Source organism: Myotis daubentonii, chromosome 5, assembly GCF_963259705.1.
Source record: "Myotis daubentonii chromosome 5, mMyoDau2.1, whole genome shotgun sequence".
Lineage (NCBI taxonomy): Eukaryota > Metazoa > Chordata > Mammalia > Chiroptera > Vespertilionidae > Myotis > Myotis daubentonii.
Genome location: NC_081844.1, coordinates 35,069,144 through 35,084,777, shown reverse-complemented (window position 1 = coordinate 35,084,777; position 15,634 = coordinate 35,069,144). Strand labels below are relative to the sequence as shown.

The 15,634-nt window shown below is 51.1% G+C and overlaps 1 protein-coding gene across 2 annotated transcripts in view; it reads left to right on the top strand.

Annotated features, from left to right (window-relative positions):
• Positions 1 to 15,634, top strand: part of SCARA5 (scavenger receptor class A member 5) — a 112,079-nt gene that overhangs the window by 89,973 nt on the left and 6,472 nt on the right. For both annotated transcript variants that reach the window (XM_059697553.1, XM_059697552.1), the window contains exon 8: positions 14,670 to 14,864. In XM_059697553.1, coding sequence (XP_059553536.1) covers positions 14,670 to 14,864 — 195 coding nt within the window. The remainder of the gene's footprint in view (positions 1 to 14,669; positions 14,865 to 15,634) is intronic.

Below are 15,634 nucleotides of genomic sequence, written 5' to 3'. Positions count from 1 at the left end.
GAGACATACAGGAACTGTAGAACCACAAAACTGAAGGCCATTCATCCATCTCCCCGCTTTCAGAGGCCCGAGTGGGGAGCTGACTGACTCTCCCAGGGCAAGTGCAGAGGCAGAACCAAACCCCTGGACCTCCGACTTCTCTGATTCTGCAACGAGAGCTTAGGCCTGGTCTTGAAGAGTAGGGTTGGGCCCCTTAAAACCCCCAGTGACTCCCTCACCTGACAGACGGATTTCAGGGTCTTTTAGGCTGAAGGGGGCCATTGCAGCAATGTGGAGCCGAGATCCATGCCTTCCCACGGCCTCCACCCCCTGGCCTGCCTCTGACCACATAAAACCCATGCCGTGTTGAGACTCCTGGTTGTGTTTCCAAGGAACTCCAATCCCAGAGGCATAAACTATATCCCTGGGAGTGAGGCTCTGAGGAGGAAGCCAAGGATCATCTTTCAGAAAAGTGCAGAAATTCTGACCCACACTGATTGCCCGCTATGGGGGGGCGGGGGGGCGGGGAGGGGCGGCTGTTAGTCATTCCCTGGGCCAGGGCAGCCCTAATGCACGGGAGGACGGATTCTCAGCATCGGAGCTCTACCCTCCTTCATAAAGGAGTGGGAGGAGGGACCCTCCCCTGGGACCCCAGCTTGGGCTGAGGCCATGGAACCTTTTCCAAACACCTCTGACCTTTAGCAGCACAAACCTAAAGTTCCAGCAGGTGGGGGTGTTACTATGTGAAAGGAACTGATGAGAAAAATAGATGGACACGCCTCAGGTCAAAATCAGAAATTGGGGGTTTCCTTTGAAGAGGGCCTTATAGAGAAGACTTCTTGGTACCCATGTTTTAAGTCAATATTACAATATATTTGTACAAGATCTTGCCATTGTTTACCCGTGTTTTGATCTGGAGTCAAAGGATTTTAGAGTTGGGTGGGGTTTCAGATCAACTCCTCTCCTACGCCCAAGTGCACCCCACCCGTTCACTAAACAGAGAGCAAGAACAGAGAGCTGGAGAGACGGGTGACAGTGCCCAGGCTAGGTCATGGCCAAATTGGGCCTAGAATCCAGACCTCCTGATTTCTGCTCGAAGAGAGGTAAAGTTGTTGTTTTTATTTCAGGCTATGGTGATATCAGTCATTCTGTTAGATGTTTAGCTTTGAGGAGCTTGGCCAGAAAAGATATATACATCTCAAGACAGAAAGACATTTGTTTTACCTTCGTATATGGTCCATTTGCAAGAAAAATAAATAATATTTTTGCAGCTAGGGGGTGGGGAAAGGATTCGGTTTTGTTTAAGCCCCATAGCATGAATTTAAAGAGGGATATAAGTTCAGATTGTTTAAAATATTTTCCTCAATTTGTTTCCACGTGGAAAATATATGCAGGATGACCCAGGGTTAATTCTAAGCCAGCGCATGTTGATACTTATCAGTGGCATCTCAGAAAACTTGAAAAATATCCAACATCTTATGTGTGTTTTTAATATTTAGGGATGTAAGTTTGAGTGGGGGGGGGGGCAGTGGACACCCCAGTGTGCAGTATGAGCTCAAAATAAATTATCAGGATGTTGGCTTCTAGACAGTTTTCCTCCCTAGCTGCTGAGATGTTTCAATCTGGTTTAGAAAAAGGGATGCAAAGAGAGGCCTTCTGAGTCTGTGAATTCTCTTCCTCCCCTCCCTGCACCTACAGCTGGCTACAAGCAGTGCCCCCCGGGAATCTGTTAAGGATAATGTAGCACTGGAAGTTAGCATTTTTTTCCAGCAAGGAGAGACAGAGCTACCAGACCTTTTATATACAATCCTATTTCTTTATTTACTTAGTGCGTAGACATCCTCTTTTCTTTATACAGTTTGACTATCCCACTGACAACATGATTTAAAAGTAAGCCACACTCCTAAGGAAAAGGAACCACTCAGATAAAACTACCAACAAACTTGTACCTGGCACTATGGGGAGGAAAGCGTCCATGTACATTATGTACTGAATTCTCACAGTCATGTTCAAGGGTGGGGAGGTGAGGAGGAGCCTGGGGAAGGGGGAGGAGGATCCTGCCCAATGTCACCAGAGTTTATAAGGTGTGGAGTGGACACAGATGGGGCCTGTCTGGTCCAATTCCTTCTGCTACCATCTTGAGTTACCTTTTATCCTCCTGGCCTCTGACAGCACTGGGTCCTTATGGGCCATTCTGTCTGTCCTTAGCAGTTTAGTATGAAGGTGCTAATTCCCTCCTTGGCAATTCTCAGTTACTTTAAAGGTACTCTTCCCTGCCCCCATGTTTTCTCTTCATGTCACCAAGCTGGTGCGAGGGAAGGGGGGCGGGCATCTGCCAGCGAAACCGCTGTGTTTCCCATTCTTTGAGATCGGTCACCTGTGTCCCTGAGCTAACCTGTGTGGAAGCACCGGGCACATACCTGGCAGGAGGACTGCCTCACACATTGGTTTCCTTTGTACATTCGCTCATTCCTTCTCCCTATACTTATTGAGTGAGTGCTCCGCGGATGCAAACACCACAGAATGTGTACAGAGAGGACAGTATTTTTCACATGTCTCCCCCCACCTAAGTGTATGTCTGGTCACACTGAAAATGCACAGGGAAACAACATTCACTCAGAAAGACTGTCCTGCGGCACACATTGCTGCCAGTCCCAGCTGACACAGAGTGGGAGACAGCGGAGAGAAAGAAACGAAGGCAAGGACAGTTTCAAAATCACAAAATTACAAAATCACAGTAGAGTGTGGTGAGGGCTACAGTAGATGTCTGTACGAAGGCTAATATGCGTCCTGTTGTGGGGTTCAGTTGAGAGGTGTCTTTGACCCAAGTCTTGAAGGGGAAGTTGGTGGGTGTCAGGTGGAGGTGGGAGGTGAAGTATTCCAGTAAGGAGAACCACGCATGAATTAGCAGAGCATTGTCTGATAAGTCCAAATAGTTTGATATGGCGTGGGTTCGGGATGTAAGAAGAAAACAAGGCCAGAGAGGTATGTTTGGATCAATGGTCAGGAGTTCAGGCTTGACCTCGGGGCACTGGGAAGCCTGGGAGGGCTGGAAGCGGGGATTGACACGGCAGCGACTGACCAGGGAGGGGACCAGACTGGGGCCTAGAACAAGAGGTAACAAAGCCTCAGCCGTCCCTGATGACCCTCAACACCACAACCAGTGCCAGGCACCGGGTGGGCAGGCAGACCCTTTCTCCCCATGGAAAGGTCCATAGTCCAAGTTCATGTTTCTCTGCTGCTCCTGCTTCTCCTCTTGTCTGAGCTGCTCCCCCTTTAGAAAGTCCTGCTTTTCAGAAACATAGCTCCTGGGAAGATGACATGCGCGCTCTGGGGAGTAGCACAGGCCATGGAGCAGCAATCCTGAGACCCAAGGTCCCTGCTGACCCAGCTCTGAGGCCAGCCCCTCAGCCTCCGCAACTTCCTCTTCCCCGGTACTGTGCAGAGAATGGGATCTGGCCTTCCGAACATTCTGGTTTGCCAAGAGCCTATGTTAAGCCTTCCAAAAACAAATCCAGTGACTTTTCCTGAAAGCGTCCTAGCGAACCCTTCCAAGAGAGCTTTTACAGGGCTGTGTGCAGAAAGCATTTCCGTTCCGATTAATCCAGGCTGCCCTGGGTTTGATGACTTCAAATAGATTCGAGAGGGGCTGGAAACGCAAAAGGCCTGGCTCCTTTAAGAGGCCAGGTGGTAAAATGTGGCTGTGTGATGGGGGTGCCTGAGAAATAGTGTTGAACCCAATAGAAGAAATAGTGTTCCTATTTCTAGGAACCGCTGAGCCAGTGAGCCCCGTTGCACTCACGCCTTACAAAAGCGCAGAAAGAAGAGCTGCAGCGTGGGCCCTGGAGAGGAAAAACAGCTTAGGCTGGGGGAAGGAAGCCCCCTTGGGAATCCGTGCTCTCGCGCTGCTCAGAGGTCACGAGCAGGCCCGCGAATGCTTGTTTTATAAATATATGCTAAGTGAAAGCAGGAACCAACCGAAAGCCAAAACTGAGGGCTAACTGGGAGAAAATAAACATGCCCGTGTTTGGAGTTTATGTTATGGATTAGCAGCCAAGCGTGTAAGTGGAATTTGAGAAGGTTTGCTCTTTTTAACTTCGTGTAGTAGGGTATCTCACGCTTGCGAGTGGAGGTGACCAGTTTGTTCCCTAAACACCTATCCTTTCTATGGTGAGTGAGCAAGGGGGCCTGTCCCATGCTATCTCCGTGTCCCTCCTTCCCTGTGTTTAGCTGACACTGCTGTGCCTGTCCTTCCAAGAAGGGCCCGGGCAGTGCCCGCTGACTGGCATTCCCAACCCCTTGGCAAGCATGGGATTTGCCCTGCAAGAAAACTCCTTCAGTAACAAACTTTCACAATGAAGGTGACCAAGGAATTTTTCTTCAAAAAACAACGCCTCAACACTACTGAAGAGTTGGCGTTTTGGTCTTTGATGTGGGTTTGTACAAAGAAAGTTTAAAGTTGAGACCTACTTTAAAACCAGGAATGATAAAACTGCTTATGCAGAAAGCAATTCTAACAAACTCAGCAATTGATTTTAAATCCCATGACCTTGCACCCTCTCTCTGAAGATGGGAGAGAGGCATGCTGAAGGCACTTCAGATTCATTCCATTAGGGAGGTCCCTGCAGTGTCTTTTTTTAAAACAAACAAACATTTTTATTAATTTCAGAGAGGAAAAGGAGAGGGAGAGAGAGATAGAAACATCAATGATGAGAGAGAATCATTGATTGGCTGTCTCCTGCACAACCCCTACTGGAGACCAAGGCCACATGTGCCCTTAACTGGAATCGTACCTGGGACCCTACATTCCACAGGCTGACACTCTATCCAGTGAGCCAAACCAGCTAGGGCCCCCCAGTGTCTTTTTTGATGTAACGGAATCAGCTTTAGCTGCCTCTGCCTGAACTTCACAGCCCACCTTAACAGTGGGAAACACCCTCGGGGTGAACTTGGAACCAGTTCTCTAAATGGGCTTATTTCCCCTGGCCCCAGATTTCAGCCTCTCTTCTAAAGAGCCCATTGTGGAATTCTAATGGAAGAAAGAAGATGAAAGAGGGAGGCACAGCCTGTGGACACCCCCGGGGTCTTGTGATAGGAGAGTGTCAGGGCCGGTTTCCTCACTGACTCAAAAGTGGGGTGAGCCCCTGGCAGCAGTGCCTCAGTCCCCCAGCATGATCCTTGGGGCTTATATTGGGTTCAACACTATTCCTTGAGAACCGACCACCCCAGGCACTGAGCTCATGTATATTTCAGAGTAACTCCCTAAGGTATGTGTGGTTATTCCAGATGAGGAAACTCCGTATTTTGAGAGGTTCAATTCCTTGCCCAATGCCATAGAGCTTGAAGGTGGTCAATATGGTGCTAAAGGCAGGTCCTGTTTCAAGGATTTAAAGTATGGGGGTGGGGAAGCATTCCAGCCAGGGGTCTCGGGCTTTGAACTTGAAGCAGAGCAGAACTGAGAGAAAAAACAGGGCAGGACAGGACAGTGTGTGAGTGAAGGCAGAGGGTGTGAAAGACCCTTCTTAGGAAAGGCCACTAGATCTAGACGTTGGCCTCAGAGGTCCAGGCAGCAGGCCCACAAAACCTTTCCAGGGCTGCCGTGTAAGCATCACACCTCCCCACAGTTTTATATAAAATCAGAGCTCAGCATCAGTGACTTTCCCCTGGATCCACAGCATTTCTGTCTCGTCCTAGAGGCCTGTTGACTCTTGTGGCCAGCCGGCATGGCCATGGCATACTCAGCCCCACATTGGGCGCCTTATGTGCCGCGCCAGCTCAGCCAGGTTCAGTGACCCTGAGAGGGGGCGGTGAAGGATTGAGAAAAGACAGACAAGAGAAAAAGCTGGGTCCGGGTGGGACGCCGCCCTCTCTGATGGAGAGCTAGCGACAGTGCCCCGGACTACAAGCCCTGTCTTGATTTTATAGCCAGATTCCACGAGGCAAAGTAAGGGTGTGGTCAAGATGTTTACAACATTCTTGTGAGTTTCGATCCTACTCAATAACATGCACCTGAACTCTATCAAGCCCACATCACTCAGGCACGTGGCGCCACATGTTCGGACCATCGGTTGAAGCTCACAACTATAGCTGTTGGCTATACTTGTCCTGGAACGGCTTTGCCCTTCAAGCTGGGACTTGCACATGGCCATGAGAGGACTGTGCCCTCTCATTAGTCCGAGGCTCGAACCTGTCCAACACTGTAGCTGCTCTCCACAGACTCTCACTACCCTTTGAGGGGCCCCAGGAGCAAAAGCAAGACAAAGGACTCACCTCTGCACCTGCCACCAAGTAACTTCCTACAGATCCAGCTCTGAGCAGAACTTCTGGGCCATAGAGACATCCTCCCACTGTGATGGGGAGGGCTCCTGCTTCAGGGCTGGGCAGGAAAAATGCTTCATTTCCTTTTGATCAAACATATTTTCCCTGAACAACTACTGGGAGCCAGGCAGCCGTGAGCAGGGTGTTGGAGAAACAAAATCAGCCAAGACAAACTCCCGGTTTCCAATGAACCTGCAATAGAAGAGGGAAGACCCACGGGTGAGTCAACATTTAAAACCCACCCAGCATGCCTAATGCAGTGTTGACTGGGGAGACACTTCTGCTACTTCTTTTACACAGCGATGCCCAAGCACCCAGTGTGACTCGCAACCAAAGACAGTGCAGTGGCCCCAAGGGCTGTGGATTGGAGACTCAGGTGTGGCCACTTTATCGTGTGACCTTGAGAATCCTTCTCTGAGGCTCAGCTTCCTCCCGTTAAATGGGTGTAATCTCACCCACCTTAGAGGGGGACTGCAAAGATCAAAGGAGACCATCTGACAACATTTCTTTGAAGAGGCACAAAGCACCATATTAAGTGAGAGCATATTAAGTTTCCTAATTACCATTAGGAAATAGCATTTTATGAAGCACACCCACAGGCCAGACCACATTTTAAAAGGGATGCCCTCCAGCAGTGCCTGGCCAGAAACTCCTCAGTTTGCTTTATGGCAGCGGTTCTCAACCTGTGGGTCGCGACGACCCTTTGGGGGTCGAACGACCCTTTCACTGGGGTTGCCTAAATACATCCTGCATATCAATATTTACATTACGATTCATAACAGTAGCAACATTACAGTTATGAAGTAGCAATGAAAATAATTTTATGGTTGGGGGTCACCACAATATGAGGAACTGTATGAAAGGGCCGCGGCATTAGGAAGGTTGAGAACCACTGGCTTATGGGGTGACTGCCGTCCTCCCCATGCGAACCACATGTCCTGTGGATGTCAGAGTGAAAGAAATGTCCACAGAAGGACACGGCCCAGCTTTCTCCACCTCAGGGCGGGGGCTCTGAGGCCCTGGGCTGCGGGGCGGCCGGGTGCATAGGGAGTTCTTTCTGCACAAGAGAATAAAAGTTTAACTTCCTTAACGGGCAGCTGGTCCAGATTATGGCCTGGGCTCTACTCTGCAGCTGCAGAAAATCAGAGCCTGTTTTCCCGTCCTCATGTGTTTATTTCTATGCTCCACAGCCTCCTTTCTGTCGACTTGTTTTGCTTTGGCGGGGCCTGGAAGTCAGGATAAACAAACCTAAAGGAGCTGCGATGTTTCGGGCGCAGGCTGGGTGGGTTTCCCTCCTCTGCTTTTCTTGAGAAGCAAAGTTCTCTGGGTTTGGGGCCCTCCTGATGCACAGCCAAGCAGGATCTAGGCTTATTTAGGGATCAGATCTGTTCTGAGAGCCCCTCAAAAGGGCTGTGAATCCTGTCCGTTCATTCATTCATTCATTCTTTCATTCATTCACTCACGCCCTCAGTCCAGTTGCTTGAGCACTGTCCTCTCCACCTGCAAGAGGGCTGCTGCGGGGACCCAGGGGGGTGCGATGGCCATGGCCATGGCTTCCACAGGGATTACACTGGTGAGTGTGGAAAGCCCTGGAAGAGGAAGTGGCAGGCAGTGTGTGCAGAGCACTTCCGGGGGCCACAGGCCAGGGAAACCCTCCCAGAGGAGGTGACATCTATAAGCTTTACTCACAAGGCCTGACAGCTGTGTAGCTGGGACTTGATCCCAGATCCGTCCCTTCAAACAGTACACTGAGCCCTGGCAGTGCATTGACATCACCTGTGAGCTGTTGGAAACTAGCCTGGCCCCCTCTTGGTAGATTTTTAAAGCATCAAATTATATATAAGACATAAGGGGGCGGGGGGGGGGGGCGGGGAGTAATATCTCAATCCCTAGGCAATTCTCCCATGTAGCCAGGGCTGAGAACCTCTGCTTTCATCCAAGGCTCTTTTCCCTTTTCCCCACTGTTAAAGACACTAATTACTGCAGACCCCAGAAGGCTGTTTGGCGATAGATGGAAGGTGCTTTATACATGGAGAGGGCTGTTATTAAATACTTGTCTTGAGTACTCAGTCTGACAGTCATGTCTGTGGTTTGAACATGAAAGGACTTTTGCTCTTCTCCCTGGCTTCACCTTGTAGCAGCTGTGTGGCTGTCTGCAGATTCCTTGACTTTTCTGGGCTCACTTTCTTTTAAGGGGGAGCCACCACTAACTGTGAGGAAGCATGAGAAAATGCATGCACGAAGCACTTTGCACATGCCTGATGAAGTCGGAACGGAGTACACATTATTCCTTTCGCTGTCTCTCCTTAACTGGGAATCTCTCCTGGGCAGCTCCCAGAACTTGGCTTTAGTGTAGTTGGGTTTGAGGGTGGCTCTGAGCCAGGTGTGGACAAGCCCTGCAGGGGAGTAGGTAGTTCTAAGGCTACCCCACCCTGGAAATCGGTTCTTGAGATGGTGGCCACTGGCCCTTAGGCTGTCCTCCCAGACCCACTGAGGGGCTCAGTAATGACGCCACTCCCTCAGTTGTGCTCCCACCAGATGCTAGAGAAAGAAGGAGATATTTGACACCCCCCCCCCCCAATTATAAGCACAAAACCCAAAGCATATGGAGCAAAACAAAGGTGGAGAAAAATTAGATGAAGAAACGCTGGAGCCGTTTGGAGGTACCAGCGCCCCGTGAACAAAACCAGATGCTGGTTTAAAAATCCCGGAATGGATGCCCAAGAGATGGTGTCAAGCTCCCTTCCATTCCCAGAGGCAGGATGAGCAGCTGTCAGGCGTGCTACTGGGTGGAGAGGATTCCTGTGCTTGAAGTGGCAGAGGGTGGCACAGCCCCTGACAGCCCTGGGGCTCAGTATTCAAACCCAGGGAGTCTGGGGTGGATCCAGCCTGCTTTGTCTGGGCCCTGGTTTTCCCTATGTATGTATTTACAAGGCCCAGAGAACAAAGAAACACTCATTTTGAGAAGAGACTCCCCACATAGGAGATCTGTAAGGTCTGTGCTAGGAGCCCCACAGTGGCCTCAGCCCTAGCGCCCCATTCCTGGGCCATTCCAGAGCTGCTTTGCCTAAGGAATCACATCCAGCTCACATTAGAGAGCAGAAAGTTGCTGACAGCAGGAGCCGGACTTTTGCCGAAGCCCCTGTCCCCCTCCCCTAAGATGTTACGGACCCCGGGAGCTGCGCCCTGGGGAGAGCAGAGGAAGTTAGGAGAGGAATCCAATTGGACCGATGAACCCCCTTTTGCTCCTCCTCCCCACGCAGCAGGGTTGCTTTGCAAAGAGGGTTGCAAGGATACACTCCTGCTGAACCACTGTATCCAGCCATCCTCAGCAGCGCATGAAGACCCCTCAGAGCTCACCCATGTGTTGCTGGGCAAAGTGCTGACTGGCCAGGGGCAGGAGCTCACAGTGAGAGGTGCCCATAATGTGCCAAGTGCTATCGCTTGCACCCACCACCATTGTACCGTTTTAAGAAGAGGGTAGGTGTAGAGGAGTCACATCTGGCCTGCAGCAGAGCCAGAATTCAAATCCTGTGCCTAAGTCCAGACCCAGTCTCTTTCCACTCTCCCCCGGTGCCTCCCCACCATGTTTCCTCCATCCAAATCCCCAAACCCACCCTGGGCCCAAGAGGCAAGTAGCTAAGCTCTGAGGCTGGTGTGTCGGATTCGCAGGCGCCTCTTTGGGGATTTTTGCTGGCAAGGACCAGGGGTTCGGTGGTCTCTGTAAGTCATGTGGGCTTATAATAAGGACACCTTCTTTAGAAAATCAGGACTCATAATATACGAGTAAGTGGGCCTGGAATGGGAAGGTCATTCAGATCCAAGGCAGCTCTGGGGCCACAGCACTGGGGGTTCACGTCTTCCCTTTAGTGTCTCGTCTGCAACATGGCTTATTAATTCCTGTCCCTGCCTCTTCTTGCTTCTGCTCGGCCTTCTCCATTTCCCCCAGCTCAGGTTCCTAAGAGGATCTGCATGGTCCTGACCAGCATCATCACAGCGGTTTGGACAGAACTTTTGCGCCAGACCCATCCTTCATGTCCTTACCCAGGTGTAAGGAAGGGCCCATGGGCAGTGAGCATGGCTTACACCTTGACCAGTTTGTCGAATAGCAGCCTTATCACATCGGATGTTAAAGAGAAACAAAACCAGCTGATAAAGTGGTCAGGATGCATTTTAATCAGCAATGCACAATTGCAATGGGAAAAAGAGACCAGCATGCACTGAACTAAATTTTGTTTTGTACAGAGGTGACTGGGCAATTTAAAGGGACGATGGGGAGACAGGGAAGGGGTGAGTGGAGGCTCAGTAGAGTCAGGGGAGTGAAAAATTACAAAAAGCAGGAGGGGGTTGGTCCCTATGAAACCCATCTGGCGCTTCCCCAAGTCAGGTTCCTCCCCTCCCAAAGAGGCCGTGAGGCAGGGTCCTGTCTTCAGGTGTTGGCTGGACGAACAGTAAATTCTTTTGATAACCGTGAGTTTTCTCAGGCAGGCACTGTAAGAGAGGCTGGGGCCATGCGTGGCTTGGAGCTGTTAGCAATTATGTTAGTGTCGTGTTCAAATCTTTACAGGCCCAGGTTGAGGCCTCGTAGATGAGAAGGCTCAGAGGGGCCTGGTTAGAGTTTGGTCAAGGAGAGACTCTTTGTCACTGATCCCCTTAACACCCCTGGGAAGTGAGTATGACCAGTGAAGAAACGAGGACGAGTGTGTCCTAGTGCCCCTATGACGTAAGAAGAGCACTGGCAGCATGCCTTGACCAGCCCCCTGTGAGTCCCCTCCTGCTGGCTCACTGCTCTCCTCGCCGTCCCCACTGCCTGCCTCGGATCTGCCTGCCCGCATAGAAATCCTATGGCACTTAGCAGTGGCATCTTGGAATTGTCTCGTAGTATTTTTATGTCCAGAGAAGAAGTAGGGGTAATATATCTCTGTGTCCCCGTGGCTGGGCCAATACATGTTTAAAGATCGGCCAAGAATAGGGAGTCTACAATGATCTACATACAGGCAGCACAAAGAGATACAACCCAGAGTTGATGATGTGAACAGTGAGTGCATGGTCTCCATCCTGGAGCACCACCATTCCTGCCTGAGCTGGTGGGATCCGTGGGTGGGCACAGTACCCATTCTCAACAAGCGAGGCACCGAAGAGAAAGACTGGAACCAGAGAGACAGAGAAATCTGAGGCATTCAGCTGGAGATTCCACTCGTACCCACTAAAAAAAGTCATGCATCCAACCAGCCATCTGGTCTCCAGCCCATCTACTCCCCAAACATTTACTTAGCATTTTCAGCCAGCCAAGCATAATATTAAGTACTGAGGGATCATGGACAAATAAATCATTATCTCTCTTTGCAAGGAACTCTTCCCAGCGGGGAATCTGATATGTACAGGTAACCCTCAGAGACAGAGCTTGGCTTGAGCTCTCTCAAGCAGTGCCCTCTGGTCTGAGGAGTGCCAGCCTGCCTCCATCCTGGACCTACTGGTTGAACCTCGAACCAGCTTCACTCTGTGGTATGGCTTAGGCGGTACTGAGAGTGGCTGGCATTGGAAAGAGCACGGGTCTAGAAAGGGAGGAACTTGGCATCCCTGTAACAGCCAGTTACTTTCTCTCTGAACCTCAATTTCCTCATTTCTAGACGTGGGGTTTGGACTGGGCAGTCACTGAGGTCTCTACAAGCTCTGACATTCTGTATTCTTACCCAGAATGCCTCAAGGACAAATGCAACACTTATTTATACATGGTCCTTAATACCTAGCACAGTTTGGGAATATGGTAGCAATCCCTTAAGTGCATCTGTGAACATCTGGGTGTCCCTACTATGGGGGTACAAGGAAAAAGCTCTGCCCAAGTCTCCCACCCAAAATGGTGCCTCCACTCACTCTCCCTCCCCGTTCTGTGCTTCTGCTCCCATCGATGCACTCATCAATACTTGGCCATAATTATATTTGTATTTGTTTTTCAGCTTTATTGTTCATCTTTCCCACTAAAGTAGCAGTCCACGAAGGCAGAGACTGTTCCTAGATGTACCCACCTAGAACAGGGCCAGGCCCCTAAGAGATGGTCAGTCACTGATTTCGCCCAACGAAGAAGCGAACAGAGTGAGTCAGGATGGCGGAGCAGAGAGGATAGGGGAGAGCCTCCGAACATCAGTCCTGGCTGCCCACCCCCGGCCCAGTCTCTTCCTGTTATTTTGACCTGACACCCTGAACTCTGCCTGGGCCGTTTGGACCCACTGCCTCCTCCTTTCAGTTTCCCTCTACTTATGACCCCACCCGAGGCTTCTGTGGGAGGCCTCCTGGCCGAGGTGGCCCTCTGCCTCCTTGACAGGTGCTGACAGAGGCCAGGCAGGTCTGTGAGAAATCAAGGCTGACGTCTTGGCCTCGGCCAACCTACCCATGGCCAAGCCCCCAGCCAGCCAGAGGCCAGGCCTTTGCTGCTACTGGCTCCAGGTTAGCAGGCAGGGGGTTTCTCTGTCTCAAGCCTGGCCCCTGTCTTCCAGCTTCTCTCCAGGTTTTCCTTCTTTCCAGATTTTCTGTGTTCCCTTGCTCATCCTCAGCTTTTTTTTTTGACAACCTAGGGCAGTGATGGTGAACCTTTTGAGCTCGGCGTGTCAGCATTTTGAAAATCCCTAACTTAACTCTGGTGCCGTGTCACATATAGAAATTTTTTGATATTTGCAACCATAGTAAAACAAAGACTTATATTTTTGATATTTATTTTATATATTTAAATGCCATTTAACAAAGAAAAATCAACCAAAAAAAGTGAGTTCCCATGTCACCTCTGACACACGTGTCATAGGTTCGCCATCACTGACCTAGGGGGACTTTCAGTAAATGTGCATGGAGAGGATAGTGAGAGATGCGGGAAGCATACACATGGCATTAAACATTGTGAGGAGCCTCTGAAAGTTGGCGCCCGGTAATTTCTCAGCAGCTTGGAAATGGTGTGCTGTCCTGGCGACTTCTTTGGTCCCCCGAGCAGAATATTCTGGGGTTTTCCCTGCCCAGGCAGCATGTAGCAGACACATGGCCGGTTCTGCCTCCTCTCCTTTTTCATGCGGCACAGATGTGGGGTTTATCAGCTCTGCCATCTTCTCTGGGGACCTGCGAAGGTCTTTGTCAAGTCACAGTCATTAGAAGCAGGAACCCCCTAGCCCACCTGGCGAAGAAAAGGGGAGTGGGGGGAGATGCAGTCCAAGGCTGCAGTCCTTACGGGGAGCAGAACTCCAGCAGTTTGCTGCTTCCTCTGGCAGTTCACATCGGGTCTCCTGCAGCTTGGCACCTGCTTGTCACCGGGTCCACCTCCACCCTACACGTCCCAGGTGATTTCTGGCTGCAAAAAAATACAACTTTGACATCTTCCCTGGCCTTAGAATCATGAACACTGGAGCTGAAAGGAGCATCTGAGCCTGTCACTTCCAGCACCACTCCACACATATATGACCTCAAAGTCATTTGGAGCATGTGAAAAATACAGATCCCCGATGGCTGCCACCAAGATTCGGACCCAGTAGGGCTGAGTGGGCCCAGGAATCTGCATTTTCACAGGCAAAACACAGTGGGTTTTCAGGGGAGTGAAACTAAACTGTATGAAATGATATAGGCGGATCCATTTGTCCAAATGCAAAGAATGTACAACACCAAAGAGTGAACCTTAATGTAAACTATGGACTTCGGGTGGTGATGACATGTCATTGTTATTGATTGCAACTAACGTACCACTTTGGTGGGGGATGTTGATACTGGGGGAGGCTGTGCATGTGTGGGGGTCGGGGGGTGGGGAATCTCTGTACCCTCCTGTCCATTTTGCTGTGAACCTAAAAGTGCTCTTAAAAGTAAAGTCTATTCTCGTAGATATGGCTGCCAGGGGGAGGGGGAGGGGGGAGGGGAGGGGGGTTGGGTGAAAAAGATGAGGGATTAGGAAGTACACATTGGTAGTTACAAAATATTCACAGGAACATTCACAATTCATAGGGGAGGTTGTCAATGTTATTGTAATAGCTGTGTACGGTGCCAGGTGGGCGCTGGAAATACCGGGAGCACTTTGTGAAGTGCATGATTGTCTGACCACTGTGCTGGACACCTGACACGAATACAAATAATAGTCAATGTAAACAGTAACCTAAAAAGAAAGAAAATAAATTCTATTAAGAGAAAATAAGAGGGGGAGAGAAGGAGGCTGATAAAGGGCAGTGGCCACCCACATGGTTTCTGCTGGTCACGGTTTGGGTCATGGCTGTCGCCCCAGCCCCTCTTCCCTGGGCAGGAGGAGTTGGTAGAGGGGAGTCAGGGAGATCCCTGGAGGTAAGCTGGGGGGGTGGGGGGGGCGGGGGTATATCCAGAGCAGAGGAGTGACTGTGGGCTGCTCCCAACAGGTGGCCTGGAGTCCCTGATGATCCGGCTGGTGAATGGCTCGGGCCCACACGAGGGCCGAGTGGAGGTGTACCACGAGCGGCGCTGGGGCACCGTGTGCGATGACGGCTGGGACAAGAAGGACGGGGACGTGGTGTGCCGCATGCTGGGCTTCCGCGGCGCGCAGGAGGTGGCCCGGACCGCTCGATTCGGGCAAGGTAAGGTGCTCGGAGGAAAAGGCCACGGGGAAAAGGCCCAGGGGTCCTAGGACTGGTCTTCTCGCCAGCCCTCAAGCCCCTTCTGCAGCCCTCCTGCCATGGCCCCCTGGCCTCTGCCCAGATAGCAGCTCTCTGTCCCCCAGGCAAGCCGGCCTGTCTTCGGACAGTGCTGACCGGCTGCAGGGACTTGTCCAGGAAAATACATGAGAGGAGGGGCCACATCCTGTCCAGACAGGGAAACGGAGCCAGGTCCCATCCAGACTGGCCATGGAGCCCTGCACGGCTCACAGCTGCCGTCTCCCCATGCCCACGAAGGGCTGCTGCCGTTCTTGCTCAGCATCGCGTCCCTTAGACCTCAGGCACTGCTATGGACTGAATATTTGTGTCTCCCCCGAACTCACGTGCCGAAATGCTAATCCCCAACGTGGTCGTAGGAGAGGGGCCTCTGGGAGGTGATTTGGTCACCGGTGGAGCCTTCTGATGGGATTAGTGCCCTTATAAAGGGGACCCCTAAGAGCTCCCTCCTCCTCCTCCTCCTGTGAGGACACAGAGAAATCTAAACCCAAAAGGGGGCCCTCACCAGGACCTGACGTGCTGGCTCCTGGTCTCCGACCTCCAGCATCTGGAACTGAGAGAAATAAATGCCTGTTGTTCGTAGCCAGCCATCGACGGGGCTTTGCCACAGCAGCCGGGCCGGCTAAGACAATCGCACTGACCGAAAGTGGCTCTTGGTGAAATCTGTTGTGACAGCTGGCGGGGTGCGGCCACTT